Raw genomic sequence first — 19,976 nt, 5'->3', positions numbered from 1 at the left:
GCCATGGCAGGGTGGTTGGTACCATTGAGATCCTTCCTTGATATGCATGGATGAGGTCCACTGGGTTCTCATGCAATGTTCAGATTTTGCTGATGGACATGCCCTTTGATTTGTTCCACCTCTTCTGTGAGAAGTAGCACTCTGGTTTGGAATGCTTTTTGGACAGTAGAACAACCGTGCATTCCTTATGGCTGTTGCCTGCTAAACAATTTCCACCCCAGGTTCGCAGCGGCGGCCGGCTCAGGTAAGCGCGATGGGGCGAAGCAGGGCAGGGCACGGCAGGGGGGAAGCCGGTGGAAGAGGTATAATTAAATAAATAATACCTTTCCGTTGTCCGTCCTGAGCCGGCCGCCGCTGCAGTTTCAGAGGTTTAAGGGTTGTTCCAGAGATCTGACGTATAGACACGGTCCTCCCAACCAGTAATGCAATAGATAAGCCAGTCTGTTTGGGTTCATGGATGCAGATCCGACAACTTGCGGGTTAGCGGGGCATCAATCTACCATTTCCTTTTCCCTTGCTACAAAAGCCAATAAACTGCTTTACATTGCCCTTAAAGGTGCTTGCTCATTCAATGGGAGGCAGTATTCTTTATTTCTTTCTGATTTTGTGAACCATCAGTTTCTGATAGATGAGTCTTGTAAAAGCTTATGCTCTACCTTTTCTTTTCTCTCTGCCCAGCATCCTTCCCTCCCACACCAGAATGAGTTTCAGAAGAGCATCTGTCCATCCTGCTGAGAGAGGCTGCACCTTTTGTTCTTCGAAGGTGTCATAGAGAGAGTACCAGGCTTGTAGAAAAGTGGGGTTGTTACTCTCACAATTTCACCCTGAACAATGGTGGCTGCTCTCTGGCCCATCTTGGAACTGCATACCCTCAACTCCTTCGATGGAAGAAAGATTCAAAATGCTCACATTGGCTCAGATCCTATCTGCTCTGGGCCCGGGCCACTCATCAGTGTCCTTGGGCTCGCAGGATTTGTTCTTCATATATCCGTGCTGCAATCCCACAGGTGTCACTTGTGGTTCAGCATGGGCTAATACCACGTTCTTTTTGCCGTGCTCCATTTTGGCCTCAATAGCACCCCTAGGGTCTTCAAGAAATTGATAGTGGTGGTCCATGCCCATCTGCAGAGGTCGGATTTTGCTGTTTTCCTGTTCCTCGATTACTGCCTGCTGAAGGCGGGTTCGCTGCAATCGGTCATTGACCATCTCCAGAAGACAGCAAGCATTTTTATCATCATCATTAGATTTCACCTTCTACTAACCCCGGTGAGGCCTCCCAGTCCTTGGGCTGATCCTGGATATGGTGAAGTTCAGAGCTTTCCTTCGCAGTGGTTACGGTGTCAGGAATGGGGAGATGTGGAAAGGGTAGATCACAGGATCTGCGATGCTGTTACTTGGGAGTGAAAATAAGGGAGCAGCAGGAGAGGCAATACAAGAAATAGCACAGCATACAGAGGCTGCAACAGATCTGTCAAGGAATATAGACCAAAAAAGGGGGTTCTGTAATGGGAAAATAGTACGGTAATGTCAGGATGAGACATGTTTACTTACTGCTTTTTTTCTTTTTTTTTCATCAGAATTATCATGTTGTTGATACTAGATTATAAATGGGGGTAATGGCAAACACAGTCAGTTACCTATCACACATCATACTTTAGTGCCTAATTACTGTGAATATTAACAAGCTGATAAGATTTGATAAATGGTAGCTAATTAGGGACCAATTAGTGATGTTTCAAAAACCCTTGCAGTATGCAGTTACACACTGGATGAAGCCATAGTTGAGCCCACACATCCGTGAAGTGCGCTTTCTTTTTTTAGATGTTTTTTCTAGATATACCACTAAACTTCCCTAACCCCTTTTCACTGGAAAGTAAAGTGTGGCAAATGTACATTTAGAAAAACGTCCTGGTTATTGGTTTACTTGGTCCCCAGAATAGACATGGGTTCTTCTAAGCCTAGAGAAAATTGGCCACAACAACATTGAGCAAAATCTTAATATTATTTACTGAATATGGCCTAAGAGCCTGATGTACAAAGCAACTATTGCAGTTGAAAGTCCTGCAATTCGCAAAATCACAGGGTTTGCAACATCAATATGGCTTTTTGTCATGTATCTGTAATCTGTTTTGAATTTCAGTAACATGTTACTAAATTGTAAAATGTGTTTATAAACCCATAACGAATCGCTAAATGGAAGTGGCATGTTTAGGGCATTCCGTATCAATTTGTTGTGACTAAAATCCAGTCACATAACGTTGAGATTTTATTGGCACCTAAATGGAGATGTTTACTCATTTGCAAATGGGAATGGGTCCATTGGAAAACCCTTCCCCTTTTTGAATGTTATTTTTTTAAAATAATTGTATTCATTGATTTTTGTGATCATTGTATTCAGAACATCTTTAATATTAACTTCACACCAACTATTCTCACTGCAGCCCTGGGCCTATACGCTCACCACCCACCCATGGAGCTACCACAACAAGACCACTCTCTTCTCAACCTCATGGTAGCACGTGGCACCAACATTATCCTGTCAAACTTGAAAGCAACCACAGTATCCTCCTATGAAAAATGGTGGAACACCCTTAGTTCTACTAGAGGGGCCGACAACACTATATTCAAAAGCGCACATAACACTAGTGCTTTAAGAGGCGTCTGGAACATGCTTGACAATTATTTACAAAAGGTTGACCCCACATAATTACACATTACCCACTGCATATTAACCCTGGGCGAAGAACTACGCTCCGTTCGCGGAGTTTGCGGAGTTTCGGCAACTCCGCGCTCCGCGGAGAATGCGTAGTTGTCGAATACTCCGCAATTTGCTGCGTAGCGTAGTTCTCGCGCGCTCAATAGCATTTTCGCGTGCGCAGCAATAGTTCTCGCGCGCTCAATAGCATTTTCGCGTGCGCGGCAATGTCTTACCTTACCCTGCGTTCGCTTTTTCCCGGTCGCGTGTGCCACGATGTTTGTAAACCCTCCCGCACTATCCCGCGCGACTGTACGAACACGATAACGTCATTTGGATGCGCGATAACGTCATTAGGACGCGCGAGGATGCTTGTCGGTAAGATCGAGTTGCCGAACATGCAGAAACTGTATCTGGCACAGAATAACTCGCGAACACGTTAGTAGTGACCCCGAACCGGAAATAAGGGGACGCGAGCGGGGGGGGGACAACCCTCATGGGTAACTTCGCGCGCTACACATCCCGAGCATGCAGGCAGCGCCCCAAACACGCGCACCGCGCTCCCGAAGACGAAAATCAGCTCGCGAACGGGTCGAGTAAGCTACTACGCAAGTTCGCGGAGCTACGCGTAGTTCGCGGAGTGTAAGTGCAACTTCGCGTAGCTCCGCGGAGTGCGGCTACGCGAACTACGCCCACCCTTACTGCATATACCTCACATCTTGCAGACCTGTTTCCACATGCGCCACACCAGAATATACTTTGCAACAACCCAAGGGTTCCCCCATCCTACCCCGCTGTCCCCGATATCCCTTCTTTCTTCTCTTTTTTTCCGAACACTTGAACACTCTATTATCCCCTATCCCACCACATGGCGACGGACCTCGACCTCTCACCTGCACCCTCCTTATACTTGGCTTAGTAACCTATGCTTTTACTAACCACTAACAACTTACTGCTCCAATCAAATTTAATTGAAAGACCGCCCTCAACTTAGATCTTCAACTTTAGTCTCACCTACAATGCAACTATTCCAGAACTCCTCTGATATGACTGAAACGCAATCCTACTTTTTGTGAGTAACTCAGATTACTGATCTCTAATGTACCTTTATCTTCAATACCACATGCTATATATTGAGACACGCTTGCTACCCAACTTCTGCCACAGAATATTTGTAACTCCTATCCTTATCCTGTTATGTGCAAGTGTCCTGACTCTCCTATTTGTCTCTTCTTAAACCTTGACTTCAAAACAATATAAATGTTTGGAATAAAAAAGAAATAAATGAGTTGTGATCAAACGTTAAAAAAAGAACAAAAAAGAGGCAGTGGTCAAACAAATAAAATACCCTTTTCTTTTTATATGCAGCCCCATTTTCTATAAGGAAAATGAGTTGCATTTTAGAAAAAAAGGTACTTTAACCAAATAGCAATCACAGACATGGTCGGGTCTCCTCAGCAGGCCACCATCCTTTGTGATGGGATACAATTGTCCTGGGTCACAATTTATGACCTTTTGCATGCATATTAAAGAAGAAGCTTGGATTGCGACCCACTACAATCAGGAATGTTTTGAAATGACCTATTAGTACATTGGTCTGTTCAGAAAAATCCTTTCCGATTGCAAAAAAATGGTGTGCAATTTTCAGCCACTTTTTGCGAAATGAAATTTCATACACCAGGCCTTAAACTCTTATCATTTTCACAAACAATTGTTATTGTACATCAAATGATAACCGTGAGGGTTTCATTGCACTTCATGGTAAAGCACTGAGTCGCAAGCATTCTGTTCTAGAAAAGTGACGATGTAACCCAAATTGTTCATATCTTAGTGCAGAAGTCATCTAGCTCTGAGACAAACTAATAGAACTGAAATATTTTGTGAGCCTTTTCAGAAAACCTGTCTGGAAAAGTTTAAGGTCCTTTCAGCATAAATTGCAAGGTATATACCTGAGTTCTCTTTGAATTTTAAATTAAAAATCTAGTGCAACTCAGGATGCCTCATTTATTGAAAAGTCCTTCCAGTAAGTGTGCCCAGAGCTGTGTGGGACTGTTAAGTGACACAGATACCTTACCTTTGAATTAGAATGGCTACTGAGAGACTACTGCCAAGATGTGAAGTGCCTGCATTACTTCGGATTACCAAATTAATATTGGCACTTTCCTGACTGTCTTTTGGATATTCCTTGAGTGGTTGGGGTCCTCCAAATGCTACAGTCTCTTAAGAGATGAACAAAACTTGGCTTGCCTGCCAGCCCTTACCAGTCCTTTATGCCCCCCAGTATTTACTGTGTGCTCTTCTCTTAGCACTAAAGTTATCTGGCCTGTGACCAGCTTCTTCTGAGTTAACGATTCACAGCCATTGCAGTTAAGCGCGGTGGGGTGGTGGAGCGCTTCGACAGACGCCGGAATGAGTTTTATTTATGTGTTTAATTTTACCTATTCCGTCGTCTGTCGACACCACCCCCTCTCACTGCGCCCTGCCTCACCGCGCTTACCTGCGCTGGCCGCCACTGGAGTTAACTGCAAAGCAGCTGCTGAAATGCTATGAGTTACCCATCTCCATGTGGCCGACAACAAATTGCAGCAAAGAGCACATATCTGCATATATTCAGGAAATAGAATTAGCTTCTGCAGCTTTATCTTTCACATCCTGCAAATATGTTTGATATGTAACTTTATCTTTCATATCTTGCAAATATGTTTGATATCTCTGGGAAGGAGAATCAGTTGGCCTGTAATAGGCTGTTCATTATTTGTTTAAATATGTCTCCCTATAAATCGAAACGAGGAAATATTTGTGCCTGGAAAGATCCAGGTATGCCTTCGAGCTTCAAACATTCAGTGGTGTGGATCTTGAATATCGATTACAGAATATCATGTGTCAATAATATCGTAGACAGAATATTGAGGGACAAAATATCAAAATGTAAGTATGTATTGATTTTCAGTACGTAACACCACCTATGTGTACCTGGCAATATACATCTTCAAGGTACATAGATGTATAGTTTAGAATGTAAATGTATTCTTTCCTATATTCACATACCCTTCGATATTTAGTCCACGAAATTAGTGTGCCACAATATTCTTGTCCTCAATGTTCCAGAGTATTGAATCACATCGCTGCCAAAATTGTTGCTCTCTGATCAGATCTCAGCCGAATCTTCTTCCTTTACATTACATGGTGCATTGTAGACAGTCAGGAAGATATTCATGTGGGGGACACCTGGTGTGCTCAGGTGCAATTGTCAGCAAACCTGTCACTGATCCAAACAGTCACTCAGTTCTTGACATGTGTTTCCTGACATCTGCTGACGACAGCAAGTAGTATGTATAGGCCCATATGGCACCCTGAATTATTACTACCCCAACATGGCATGGCCATATAAGGAATCCGTGTTTCCTCCCACAGAAACTTTTGCTGAGCCTTCGCTGCAAGCAACTCAGATGAGGCTGAAGAGAGCCCGGCTAGCCGATGACCTAAATGAGAAGATTGCTCAGAGGCCTGGCCCCATGGAGCTGGTTGAGAAGAATATCCTTCCAGTGGAGTCTGTTGTTAATGGGGCAATCACAGGCAAGTAGAAAAATGGCCCTACAATATGGAACACACCACTGAGAGTCTTATAGGAGGAGACCTTGCGTATTGCAGACGCTAAAAGCGTAGTAGAGAAACTCTTAGACCATGAAGGTCATGCAAAAAGAATCCATAATTGCTGAGAGTTTTTTACACAAAAATAAAGTGAGCAGCCATAACATATTTATTCGAGGTACATTTTCTACAAAAATAGGAGCCACAAATCTTTTCATTTGTTTAATCATTCTGCATTTTCCACTTTCCTTCTCCTTAATGCTTTGTATATATGTATGCTCCCCTTAATCCTCTGTTAATAGTGAGAGAGCTCTCTCTCTCCCTCTCTTTTTCTCTCATGCCCCTCTCTTTCATCCATCTAATTTCTACTCTTGCACTCTCTCCCTCTTTCACTCTCTACTGTATCAGTCTGTATTGCCCTCTTCGATTTTTCCTCTCATTATTATTTACTGGGTGCTATTTTATCCCCTGTTCAGAGATGTGTCTCTTTCTGCTTCTTTCATGCATGCAATGACCCTGTCCCCATCGTTTACTTTAGCACTGTGCTTCCATTCATTCAGCCTCTCATTAATGAAATGTAGCTCTGCCCACCGCCTCCTGCTAAACCATGATATCCGTGCTGCTTTCATCCCTGGTCAGTAGTGCAGGTTTTTCTTCTTCTTACTTTCCCTCAGAACGTGTCTCTTTTAAGATAAAATTATATCACTTTTTTGGGTACTAAACATGTTAGTGAGTTATTCAAGTGGTTCAATATTTGGCATTTCCATTAGAATGCACATTACCTAAAAATTAATCTTGCTGACCGATTTTGCTCATGGATGCCTGAAAAAAAGGCAGCTAGGAAAAATGCTCAGCATCAACCACAGGGAACCAAAACAGAATAGAGCCCCTGTTTAAAGAAATGGAATAAAATAATTAGTCGGCTGGACAACACTGACGTTTTTCATACCCACAAATATCTTCTTCACAGGCTGAACATTTTTAAGAAACATATGTTTAATTAAAAAGCAACACCATATCACTTGAAGATTGTTTGTGTATGTGGATCTGATGTTGGATAAGTAACAGATTTATTAGTTTCCTACTAGCCAGAGCAGTTCAAAAGAAGACACCTTGATGATCACTATGTTTCTCAAAATAATATAGTCATCATGATATCTTATGCACGCCAAAGGTAGAGGGTGAATTACCAATTGAATGAGGCTGTGCCAAGATTAAGAAAAATTTGTGTAATGGCTAAAGTTCCTAAAGTGACTGACCTATACTGTACTTGTCTCCATGCAAATATTCCAAGATGGCTGGATGGTGTGTGCTTTCCATTTTTTTATTAACATTCTTGAACCATATTTTGTTTGCCTAACTGCAAATAGTTTCCGAATGCTCTCTTAAATGATAGATAACTTCTACACATTGTGACGAGACTGTGGTATTGCACCATCAAGGGGTGGGCTTCCAACAAGTACAATTGAGAAGGATCCTATAAGAAGGGAACTGGAACTTAGGGCCTGATTATGATTCTTGGCGGTGCGGGCTCGAGCGGTCCTGCCAAGAGTAACAGCTGCCCACCTGATTACAAGTAATTTTGTGGTCTGGCAGGCAGGTGGCCTGACGGTCTTGCAGCGGTGCTATCCAAAGGCTCATTGTGAGCCTTAAACAACACCGCCTTGGGACCCCAAATGCACTTTCCTTCACGGGAAGGAATTCACCACGTTGTGCATTCCTTCCTGTACAGGAACTGGGGGTGCAAAACTACAGGGGGCAGAACACATGCCCCCTGCATGCACCCCCATGCACAGGGGCAAGAGTGGGCACTGTAGGGCCCTCATTCTTTCCCCAACACCAGCAGTTATATGGAGTAAGAACCTCCATGACACCGCTGACGGTGAGGAAAGTCGTAATAGGCTTGGTGGTGCTTATATATGTGTGTTTGGGGAATTGTGTGCTTGTGTATGTGTGTGTGTGTAGGCTTACTCTTATACTAAACACCATTATGAATTTTTGGACAATGTATTTCTGATTGTATTTGCAGATGGTGAAGATGAGTGTCCTGAAAACCTGGATGCTAACTCATTTGATGAGGACAGCAGTGATGCATTGTCACCGGAACAGCCAGCAAGCCAGGATTCCCAAAGTTCAGGAGCCTCGCCAGCAGAGGTGAAGATCTGTGAATTGTCTCCAGTGCAGAATACCACTGTCCAGGTGAAGGTCTCATTGAAAATAATGTCCAGCTGCATTGTTGTAGCATACCGTTGACTGGTTGTGTTGCGATTAGATGTTCTTGTCGGTTAGGAACAAATGTTGGAGCTTGACCAAAGACTTGGAGTTTTTCTTGGATTTTTCTTCAATAGGAAGAACATTCTTAACCCAAACCTGAAAGGTAAATATGTATGGCATCACAATGAAGGTGCATTGTCACCTCTGTGAGATGATTTGTAAATCTACGTGAAACAGATTCCAACCTATATTTTAATACTTCAAATTGGTAAGGTTTCCAGAAACCGGAGATACTGGTGACGGGTTGGATGCATCAATATATGGAAGTAAATACAAGTATTATAGGTCAATCATTGTTAAGAAGGCTTCAAGACAGCTGAATTGACTAATGTGACCGTTGTAGAAATCTGTGTATAACCTGAAGATCTCTATAACCTGAGGATCTCAAGGTCAAATCCTGGCGGGTCCGCTAAATTCTTCACCTTTCAGATGTTCATAAAATCAGTATAGTTTCCTGAGAATTAACACCATATGTCAGTGACTAGAGATTAGGGAACTTTTTATGGCTGAGCTCTTTTAAGTGTAGAAATTGTTGGTTTCTACAACTAAAAAGATAGATCCACAGCAAGAGCTGCCAGTGTTGGCCGAATCCAGTTTTGTTGCCCCGCAAATAATATATGTCAGGAAAGGCACAAAAGTTAAAATCTCCAGCAGAGATTCTTTCTGGTACAGCAGTGTAACAGAGATGTGTGGCTAGATCCCTCCCTATTATACCCTAAAGTCAGGTGACCGGAAGGGGCGGCACTTTCTGGAAGAGTCTAGGGGTTGGAAATCTCTGGAAATATCTAGGAGGCTCTGGGGTGTTCCCTTTCCTACCTATTTGTCAACAGGGACAAAAGGCTACAGTTGCAAAAAGTCCCAGACCATGCAGACTACCAGCATGCAAATGAAGGGTAGGTCTCACTGCAGTAGCAGGGTCTATGGCTGATACACTAGTGTCACCATGCTTTTAACCCTTTCGGCGCTATTGACGGAACCGTTCCGTCACGCCCCTCGGGTGGGCTGTGCTCATGACGGAACGGTTCCGTCACGGCCTGCTCACCGCGCCTGCGCAACATGTTTCATTAAGCAGGCGGGGCCGTGACGGAACCGTTCCGTCACAAGCACAGCTCACCCGCGAGCCGTGATGGAATGGTTCTGTCACCCGCGCAGGTGAGCAGCGCCCCCCCGCAACCGTTAGCGCTGCGGCGGAATAGCGGTAAGGGTAAGGGGCCCAGAGTCCTAAGTCCAACAAAAATGTGGGGTCCAGTGGGAGTCAAAGAGGGCAAACAAAATGTAGGGGAAGACCACCCTAGGACTGACAGGTCTAACACTTGCTTTTGTGTTAGATAGAATATTAAATGCATTTGGTGCAATTTATGTCTTAAGAAATAGTTAGTCTGCAGGTCATTTTGACTTATAATTAGGGATCACGGTTTTATGGTATTTATTTTCTTGCCATTTTCATCTATATTTATCCATATTTATTTTTTGCTAATTTTATCTGTATTTATCCATATATATTTTGGGTTTTGTGGAAAAATTAATCTGAAGTTAGTATATTTCCACATTTATTTAACCAATAAATATGCATTCATACTTTAATGTCTGCCAGGTTTCAGTGCTGTGAACACCCACAGAAGATAAATCAGTGCACTTATATGAAAATATGCAAATTTCAGTATCAACCTTGCGCTTATCTACTGCTATTAAAGCCTCTTTACTGAAATGCCTTTCTTTTTTAACCCCCTAACTATCAATCCACACATCTATTGGCCTGGCAGTCATGGCAGACAGTATTTATAATTACTCAAAAAGCAACGCAATTTCCGTTTTTATCCACACTCAAAAATAAATACAGACAGGAAAATGAATGTTTTCTGTTTGTATTTATCTGTAAAATAAAGGTAAATCGGAAAACAGGGAGCCTTATTTATAATTCTCCAATTTGAAGCACAGAATACTGTCCATTTCCACATAAATTTAGTTCTCCATTTGTTTTTCATTTTATCTAGAAATGAAAGAGGATCTTGATTTAGGTTTGTTCATGTCATTAAATTGTGGTAGCAAATAAGAATGTAACTATTTTATCATCTATGACAGTGCTAGGTGCGTCTTGTTCCTGTATTTGGCAAACATGTCGGTATTTAGGCATTAGCTAGACATACAAGGATATTTGATACTTCCTCATCAGCCTATCTGTTCTTTTCATCGCTTCAGTTTCTCCTCCTTTTCACAACCAACAAATCATTGTTGCAAAGATAAAAACTGAGGCCAAAAAGCCTAGCACATCTCATGTCTGAGTTATAAAATAAATGTTGTTTCTTCGGCTCCCTTGAAAAACAAAGCACCAAAGTACATACTTCACCCCTTAAAATGACCTGTGCTGTGTTGGGGTCCCTATGAGGTGTAGGACTTGCCATATTAACTTAGCCAACCGTAGGGAAACTTCAGGCCATACTTTGTAAGTATAACACAAGCCAACACCTCAATAAGTGAGCAAGAGCTGGCTTTACTTTGGGCCTTCCCCTCACGTAATAAAATCTCCCCAGTACTATCCCAAACAACATTTTGGTTACTCCACAAGATTTACTGGCCCTGGCTCGTCTAGCTGTGCTAGGCCTCAGAGAAAATGACCTATGCTGGAACTGCGGCAACGAAAAGGGGGACCTATCACTTCTCATTTTCTACTGCCCAAAAATCAAAACATTCTGGGAAAAAATCTTTGTTTTCATAAAAAAGGCGATGGGATGCACTCTAAACCCAGAATTCTCTCCCCTCACCACCGCATTCATGACCGCAGGACTTGCTTCACAGCATGACAGGGATCTGCTAGACCTCCTTCTGACTGCGGCAGTGAAAATGGTCCTGTCCAACTGGAAAGACACAGCTAAGAATTTGGTACAAAGGCTGCTTCAATTGGGTGACATACCTCAGGGGTAAAGATTACACTGCACTGCAAAGCTCAACCTCGAGGCCAGCTACTAGGGGTTGTGGAAATCGCTTGACATGTATCTAGACTCCTATGAACCCCCGTGAGATCACTTGGGGAGGACGGCTGTCAACAAAACGCTACAAATCCAGACTAGGCTCATCGCTATAGTACACTTTTTGGAACCTTTCTTCACCCTTTCTTTTCTACTCTCTCTCTTTCTTTCATCTGTCCATAATCTCCTATCAAGTCAATGTAAAGATTGCAGCCAAACACAAATACCAATTACCTGTAGCTACGGCAACACCAACCAAGGTTGGCTGGTACCCCGTAACGGAAAAACTAATGTACTTGTCTGAAAAATTTATAAAATACTTTCAAATAAAAAAAATGCAGGGGGTGTCAAAATTTCCTACAGCTGCTCTCCTCAAAGCAGATGGGGAAATGTTATACGTTACATGTTATGTAGTACCTATGGGATTGCATGAATGTAGAACAGTTTTGAGAACACTATCGCTTACCACGATTGATTGTGAAGCAGGTCATTTAATTATTTCTGGGTTTATGCCCTGCCAGTGAAAAAAAAATGCAGTCCAATTGCATGTGTTATTTGGAAAAAGAGTACTGATAAAAAATTATTCACACATTTATTACTATAGTATGAAGGTTAAAATATGTTATTGCCACAGTAGAGATTAACTGATTTAAGAAATTGCCTAAAGATTACATTCTAAAATGTGAAAAATGTACAAAAGAAAACAACTAACGGCATACTCACAAAGCCTAGTGACTGGTATTCTATCTATCCTTGCAGCGAATGTTACCCCGTCTGCTCTGGTTATGATTGAATAATGTTGTTTGTAGGAAGTGCATATAAATACACAGTGGCAGTTTTTCCGCTATGGCAGGGGAGTGTCGTCTCTCCGGGCAGGAGACAGAAACGGGAAAAATAAAATGATAATAAAACCATTTTATTATCATTTTATTTTTCTTTCTGCAGCATGCAGCTAAGTCTGGATGGGGTGGGGCCATGAGGAGTGCAGTGGGAGGAGTAGTGCACACTGAAAAGTGTGCATGATGGTTTGGCCAGCTGTCTGAGGCTGTCCATACCGTCATGCACACTTTGAGCACTCTCCACCCGAGCGGTGTTGTACAGCTTTGTGGAGAACTACTACATCCATCAGAACTACTGATGGATGATTGGTGATTTTGCTCTCCACTCTTTTCAATCTCTCAATGATGAAATCACCTCACATGCTTCTACTTGTGGTCAATAAATTGCTACAGTTAATATGACATCTGCTCCTCATTTTTTCCACCCGGAAGTAGAGAATCAACAAATCACTCACGTCCTCCTGGTCAATGTTTCAGCTCTCTATCCTGCTCTCTCTCCTAGGATGGTTCAGTATTAAATTTGAGGATTCAGAATGGTAACTGAGAACCCCCATCTTTGTTTCACAATGATTTTCACAGGATTGCCTATGTAGCATCAGTCGTTTGGATGGGCTATTCCGGCTCACCTACTCTGGCCCAAGATAGTCAAGTGCTTCTTGACGATCCATTAAATAAACTGTGTAAGATCTTAATAGGAATTGTGAAAACCTAACAATAGTTTCCAATAGTTTTAGGATGGCTTGTTGTTGTGTTAATTTTCTATATAAATTGAGGCACTCATAATATGGATATCAGACAAAACACCAATACTGTGAGTTTCCCGAGCTGCAGTTTTAATCCGTTGTTAACATTGCCAAACTTTGTTGCCATTATTCATGGCATGACTGCCCAAGAATTGGAACATGACCTTTGTGCTCTGTTTCCCCACTTCGTAGCACCAAAGAGTGGCCTCGCCTGCCCCGGATTTTTTGAAGCCTGTACCTGTTGTGGAGCAGCAGATAACACGCCCTGCAGTCAACAATGCAATGTCTCCAGCAAAGCCTGCACCAGCGCTGGTGAAGGTGAGTCTGTTATTGGCTGGAGACACTTTCTGTGATTCAAATGATTTGGGCACCTTTCCATGTTGTCTGTCACTTGTTATTCAACCATCCATTAACAAAGTCTTATCCAGTATTTGGGTGTCTTTCATAGATTCACATGCCTGAATCATTCCCCGTCGCCGAGACGGGAGCCTCCGGTACATAAAAAAGTAATGTCGTATAGACATACATAGAGAAAATAGGCCTAAGGGCCTCCCCTTAGTAGCCTTTCTTCGTCCTTATGTAAAAAGGACCAAACTCTCACAGTTAGCCAATCAGCTCCGACCTCCCTCTAGAACCTTCCTGGGAGGAGCCTCAGTCCCTCAGATTTTCTACCGCACGTTGTGCTAGGGAGTCTCCAGCCTGAGCTCTCCTCAGGTTTACTTCGAAATCATCTAACTTTCTTTGAAAGTGCTTCTTCGATCTCAAATCTTCAATAGACTGCTTCACTACACTGTTCTTACAGTACGTGTTTCCCTTCCACTGCCTTATTCCATGTCGGAATCGCAGAAAAAGGCCTCTTCCATGTCGGAATCACAGAAGAAAGCCCTTTTCTAGGCCTGCTCTTCATGTGGAAAGAAACGGATCCATGCGGATGATAAGCACGATCTGTGCTTATATTGCCTGTACCCGGACCACGTCTCGGACAAATGCAGGATATGTAGGGCCTTCCCTAAAAAGACTGTGAAGGACAGAGAAGCTCGCCTTCTCGTATGGCTCGACAGGCTTAAGGACAGAGACACTCTGGAATCTTCCTAAGGCAGTGTTTCCAAGTCCTCAGAAGTCTCTAAAAAGAGGCCCAGGGTAACTTCCCCTGGCCACACAGACACTCCTCCTAAGAAGGCACACAAGAAGTCTTCAGAGGCAAGATCTACGACATCTTCAGTGTCTGTTCGAGACAATCAAACTTTTAAAAAGCCTGCTCCGTCAACCACCAAACATGCCCAGAGGACTACCTCGGTCACGGCCACCGTGTCGATGACGTCAGCGTCGTCGCCTTCAGCGACGACAACAACAACGACATCCTCGTCCTCAGGTAGACCTGTTTCCTCTATCATTCTACTGAAATCGTCGTCAAAGACGAGGGCCCTGTCGACGACGGAGTCCCCGCCAACGACGTCAGCGTTGACGAGCCCATCGTCGTCAAAGTCGCTGCCGAAGAACCCACCGTCGACAACGAAGACGTCGACGGGAGGCTCAAACACGAAGATGTCGACGAAGGAGTCGACGACGAAGACGCCGGTTACAACGGCAATGTCGACGAAGGCACCGATAACGGGCTCACCGTCGACGTGTGCATCAACGACGACAACATCGACGTCGAAATCGTCGTCCACGACGAAGGTGCCGTCAACTACCCCACCCTCGGACAGGTCATCGTCGACGGCAGTATCGTCGCCAGCAAAGACGAAGGCTCCGTCGACGGGCGAATCGTCGACGGAGATGGCACTGACGGCGCCCTGGAAGAAATCCAAACTGGTCGAAGTGTCGGCCCTCTCGTTGACTGCAGGATTACAGACCACGTCTGGCAAAACTGCCAAGCTGCAGATTGCCCCAGAAACAACGTCTCCGAGCAGAGTGGAAATGCAGCCACCTCAGGAAATCTTCCAAAGTGAGGAATCTGAAGAGGATATCTCGGACCTTAACGTCAAATGCCAAAGTACTGATGAGGAGCATGAGGAGTTCACTTATCAGGAACACTCCGTCCACACTAGTGTCCGCACGGAGGTCACCCCGATGAAATGCCTGCCGGCGACTCTTGTCAATGACCTGCGGTACCTGGTACAAGATTACAAACAACGCTTCCCAGATGCGGACAGTGGGAATCAGACACCCGTCACACATACCCCGGCGTCCGCCCCAAATCACCCTCCCGCTCAAAACAACCGCAAACAGGTCCGACCTCAGGTGGTGCGACCCCGTGACAAGGTCCAACCTCAGGCGGAGGAACCTCAGAAGATGAGGAGGAGGAGGAAGAATTGGAGGAAGGAGAGGTCCAAGACGTCCACTCGGACCAGCATGACGAAGATGAATATGTAGCGTCATCCCCAGCTTCGTCGTCTCCAGCTTCCCCGCACCCACGCCAAGCGGACTCGGTGCCTGTGGACATTGGCGGCTTCCACAAACTGGTGGACAGGGCGGCTAAGAGATTCCATATGGTCGTGGAATCGACTGAAACTGAATGCTTTTTGCTTGACTTCAAAGAGCAGAACCAAAAGTCGGCTAAATCTATTCCGATTATAGAGTTCCTGTGGGAGCAGGGCAAGAAATTGATGCTAACGCCCGCTTCGGTACCCGCGGTGGTGCCACGCCTGGACAAGAAATATAAAGCCCCACTTACGGCGGCGGCTTGCCTCAATGGCCACCCTAAACCGGATTCGGTGGTTACTCAGGCGGCTCAGAAACACTCCCGCAACCCGTCCTCCCCGCTGTCCGCGCCTCCTGACAAGGAAGGCAGGAAACTGGACACAATAGGAAAAAGGTTCACGACTACGTCAGCCATGACCATCAAGGTGGCCAACTCCATTGCCCTCCTGGGGCGTTACAATCGCCAACTCTGGGAGGACATAGCCCCTTACGTACAAGAACTGCCCGATACGGTCCAGAGCGAAGTCAAGGCTCTCTTTGTGGAAGGTCAGAATTCGGCGGCGGAGATAATCGACTGTGCTATTGATGCAGCCATGACTGGTTTCCGTCAGCTTGCTGGAGCTGCTGTTCTGCGCCGTCAAGGCTGGCTAAAAGCAACATCATTCCGCCAGGAGGTTCAATCGAAGGTGCTGGACATGCCCTTCGACGGCCAGCATCTTTTTGGAGATAAAATCGATGAGGCACTGCAGGCCATAAAGAAGGACACCGATACCGCCAGGGCACTGGGCACTTTGCAGTCACGAAACCAGTCCTTTCGAGGCGGCCGCTCCAGAGGTCAGTCCTCCTATAGGGGTTCCTATCAGAACAGGTCCTCTTATGCGTACAATAACAGAACTCAATACCAGCACAAGCAGCAACAAGGTCGACAATCTTCTTATGGCAGATCTACCTTCAGAGGCAAAAATCCCAAGAAGGGCACTGGCGGCCGCCAGTGACCACTTACTCCAGCCAGTCCTACAACCCTCTCCATCCTTTCAAATTGGAGGAAAACTGACCCATTTCCTCACCAATTGGCACCAAATTACCACGGACCGGTGGGTCCTGCAAATGATAAGATTCGGACATTCTCTCGAATTCACCAACATCCCTCCCAATACCCCTCCCCAGAGACGGGCGCACAAGCACCTACGCCTCCTTCTCCAAGAACTGTCTGTCATGCTACACAAAGGAGCGATCGAACGGGTTCCAGCATCCTTACAGGGGAAGGGATTTTATTCCCACTTCTTCCTTGTGCGACAGAAGGAAGACAAGTGGAGGCCCATCCTGGACCTCCGGGCACTCAACACCTTCCTACGGAGCCAATCATTCAGGATGGTGACAATCCAGGAAATCCTAGGTGCACTGGAAAAGGGAGATTTCATGACTTCCTTGGATCTACAGGATGCCTACTACCACATCCCCATCCTCAAGCGTCACAGAAAGTTCCTGAGGTTCGAGGTGGCGGGCCGTCATTATCAGTTCAAAGTCCTACCGTTCGGCCTCAAATCCGCGCCGCGGATTTTCACGAAGTGCCTTACACCGGTGGCGGCTTTTCTACGTCAGCTGGGTCACCAAGTCTTCCCATACCTGGACGACTGGCTGGTAAAGGCTCCCTCTCCCGAAGGCGCAGCAGAATCCTCCAGCGCCTGCACCACTCTTTTTCAGAAGCTGGGATTGACCCTCAATCTCAAAAAGTCCTGCATTACTCCTACGACAAAGATTACCTTCCTCGGGGCTACCTTGGACACGAAGTGCGCAAGGGCCTTCCCCTCGAAGGAAAGGACGGACAAGATATTGTCCCTAGCCACGGCTGTGGCAGGAAAAACACGCCTCAAAGTCCGGACTTACACCTCCCTACTCGGAATGATGTCTTCCTGCATACTCCTCATCCCTCACTGCAGGCTCAGGATGCGCCCCCTGCAGGAAGCTCTCGCGTGACAATGGACTCAAAGTACTGGCTCGTTTGAAGACATTGTAAGGATAACACTGAATATTTCCAAAGGTCTTCAATGGTGGAGACATCGAAAGAATCTAACGACAGGCTTGCCGTTTCTCCTTCCGGCGGCGCCTCTGGTAATCACGACGGATGCCTCCCTGGAGGGCTGGGGCGCTGTTCTCCAGGACCTTCGGATCAGCGGCAAGTAGGAGGATCAGGAGAAACTACTCCATATAAACCTTTTGGAGCTGAGGGCGGTCTATCTTGCTCTACAAGCCTTCCTGCCACGCATCCAGAACTCCCCGGTGCTCGTCAAAACAGACAACACCACGATGATGCACTATCTGAACAAACAGGGGGGAACTCGGTCGCTCTCTCTATCACGCGAATCGCAGATAATCTGGAACTGGCTGGTGTTGCACGGAATCTCGCTCAAAGCGGACTATGTTCCCGGAAAGGACAATACCATCGCGGACGCCCTCAGCAGACAGAGATCCCTCTCCCACGAGTGGGAAATGAACGACGACACTCTGGCTCACATCTTCTCTCAGTGGGGTGTCCCGAAAATCGACCTGTTCGCCACCAAGGGGAACGCCAAATGCCCAAGCTACGCAAGCTGGCATCCCCAACAGGGGTCGCTGGGAAATGCTTTTTCCATCGGTTGGTTCAGCGTGTTTGCGTACGCTTTTCCTCCGTTTCCGATGATCCCGAGGCTCCTCCGGAAGATGAAAGCGGAACCTTGCACCCTGATCCTGATTGCTCCGTTTTACCGAGACAACACTGGTTCTCGGATCTGCTTCGCCTCTCCATCAGGCCTCCGATTCGCCTGAGGCAGCACCCGAACCTCATAATGATGTCCAACGGACAGGTACAGCACCCGAGCCTCCACTCGCTCAAGTTATCGGCCTGGCTCCTGAGCACAGATAGTTCTGTGACCTAGATATCCCGCAGGACTGCAGGGAGGTTCTGGCGAAAGCGAGGGCAGGTAGTACGAACAAAACCTACTCCCTCAAGTGGAAAAGATTCTGCATTTGGTGTTCGGACCAGGGCCTGCGGCCGCTTGACGTCACCCCTGAACAGATACTGCCATACCTCCTACATTTGGCACAGTCAGGACTTGCACACGCATCCATTAAGGTTCACCTCGCAGCTATCTCTCGGTTCACTAGGACCTTCACAGGACCTTCCCTGTGGTCAAGTAGGCTGGTCAAACAATTCCTGAAGGGGCTCTACAGATCCTTTCCGAGGCCTCGGAAGGTTCCTCCGACCTGGCAACTGAATCTGGTACTCAACCAACTCATGAGACACCCGTTTGAACCCATTCATCGGGCATCTATCAAACACATCTCTTGGAAAACAGCGCTTTTGCTCGCTCTGACATCGGCCAGGAGAGTTAGCGAGCTACAAGCATTGTCCATTCAGGAACCATAAATGCAATTCAGGCAAGACAGGGTGGTGCTGAGACCGAACCCTAAATTTATACCAAAGGTGCCTTCGGACTTTCATCTCAATGAACCGATTGTCCTTAAGTCCTTCTTTGCGAACCCTTCCACGGCGGCGGAAAGGGCACTGCATTCTTTGGATCTCAAACGATGCCTAAAGTTCTACTTGGATAAAACCAAGGATCTCAGAAAGTCTACACAGCTGTTCGTGGCATACAGCAGCCCAAGATTGGGCCTGCCTCTTACGAAACAGAGCATCTCCAGATGGATCTCCTCGGCGATTGCATTCTGCCACGACCAGGCCGGACGGTCTTTGACTGATCGTGTTACTGCTCATTCCACCAGGGCGATGTCCACGTCAGCGGCGCTATTTGCTGGAGTGCCAATCTTGGACATATGCCGGGCGGCGACCTGGAAGTCTCCGCACACTTTCTCCAGGCACTACTGCCTGGATATCGAGCTTCAGAAGGACGCGGCAGTGGGCCAGGTGGTGCTGCGCCATCTCTTTTAGTGAGGTGAGCCTTCCTACATCCCACCATCCAGGTATGCACATTCATTAAGATTGTAAGATTCTGCTTACGCTATTTTTCCCATGTTATTGATGATATGTATATTGTCTGACATGACTGCAGAGCAACTTGCATCACAAATGTGCATATATAATTGCTAACTACTCTGATTCAGGCATGTGAATCTATGAAAGACACCCAAATACTGGATAAGAAATGCGTTACTTACCTGTAACAGCAGTTATCCAGTATTGGTGTCTTTCATAGATTCACATGCAACCCTCCCGCCTCCCCTGGAAGGACTCACATCCCTATCTGACAATATTACGCCAACCTAGCTGGGTGCGTACGAAAATCTGAGGGACTGAGGCTCCTCCCAGGAAGGTTCTAGAGGGAGGTCGGAGCTGATTGGCTAACTGTGAGAGTTTGGTCCTTTTTACATAAGGACGAAGAAAGGCTACTAAGGGGAGGCCCTTAGGCCTATTTTCTCTATGTATGTCTATACAACATTACTTTTT

General features: G+C 45.8%; 1 protein-coding gene across 3 annotated transcripts in view; it reads left to right on the top strand.

Moving 5' to 3' along the window:
* MRTFB (myocardin related transcription factor B) overlaps window positions 1–19,976 on the top strand; it is a 364,509-nt gene that overhangs the window by 167,643 nt on the left and 176,890 nt on the right. For 2 of the 3 annotated variants that reach the window (XM_086941355.1, XM_086941356.1), the window contains exons 5-7: window positions 6,110–6,271; window positions 8,316–8,485; window positions 13,301–13,426. In XM_086941355.1, the coding sequence (XP_086797481.1) occupies window positions 6,110–6,271; window positions 8,316–8,485; window positions 13,301–13,426 (458 nt within the window). The remainder of the gene's footprint in view (window positions 1–6,109; window positions 6,272–8,315; window positions 8,486–13,300; window positions 13,427–19,976) is intronic. The other variant, XM_086941357.1, reaches the window with a different exon arrangement.

Source organism: Lissotriton vulgaris, chromosome 10 (assembly GCF_964263255.1).
Source record: "Lissotriton vulgaris chromosome 10, aLisVul1.2, whole genome shotgun sequence".
Classification (NCBI taxonomy): Eukaryota; Metazoa; Chordata; class Amphibia; order Caudata; family Salamandridae; genus Lissotriton; species Lissotriton vulgaris.
The sequence above is the reverse complement of the archived record's forward strand: the minus strand, read 5'-3'. Positions and strand labels throughout refer to the sequence as shown.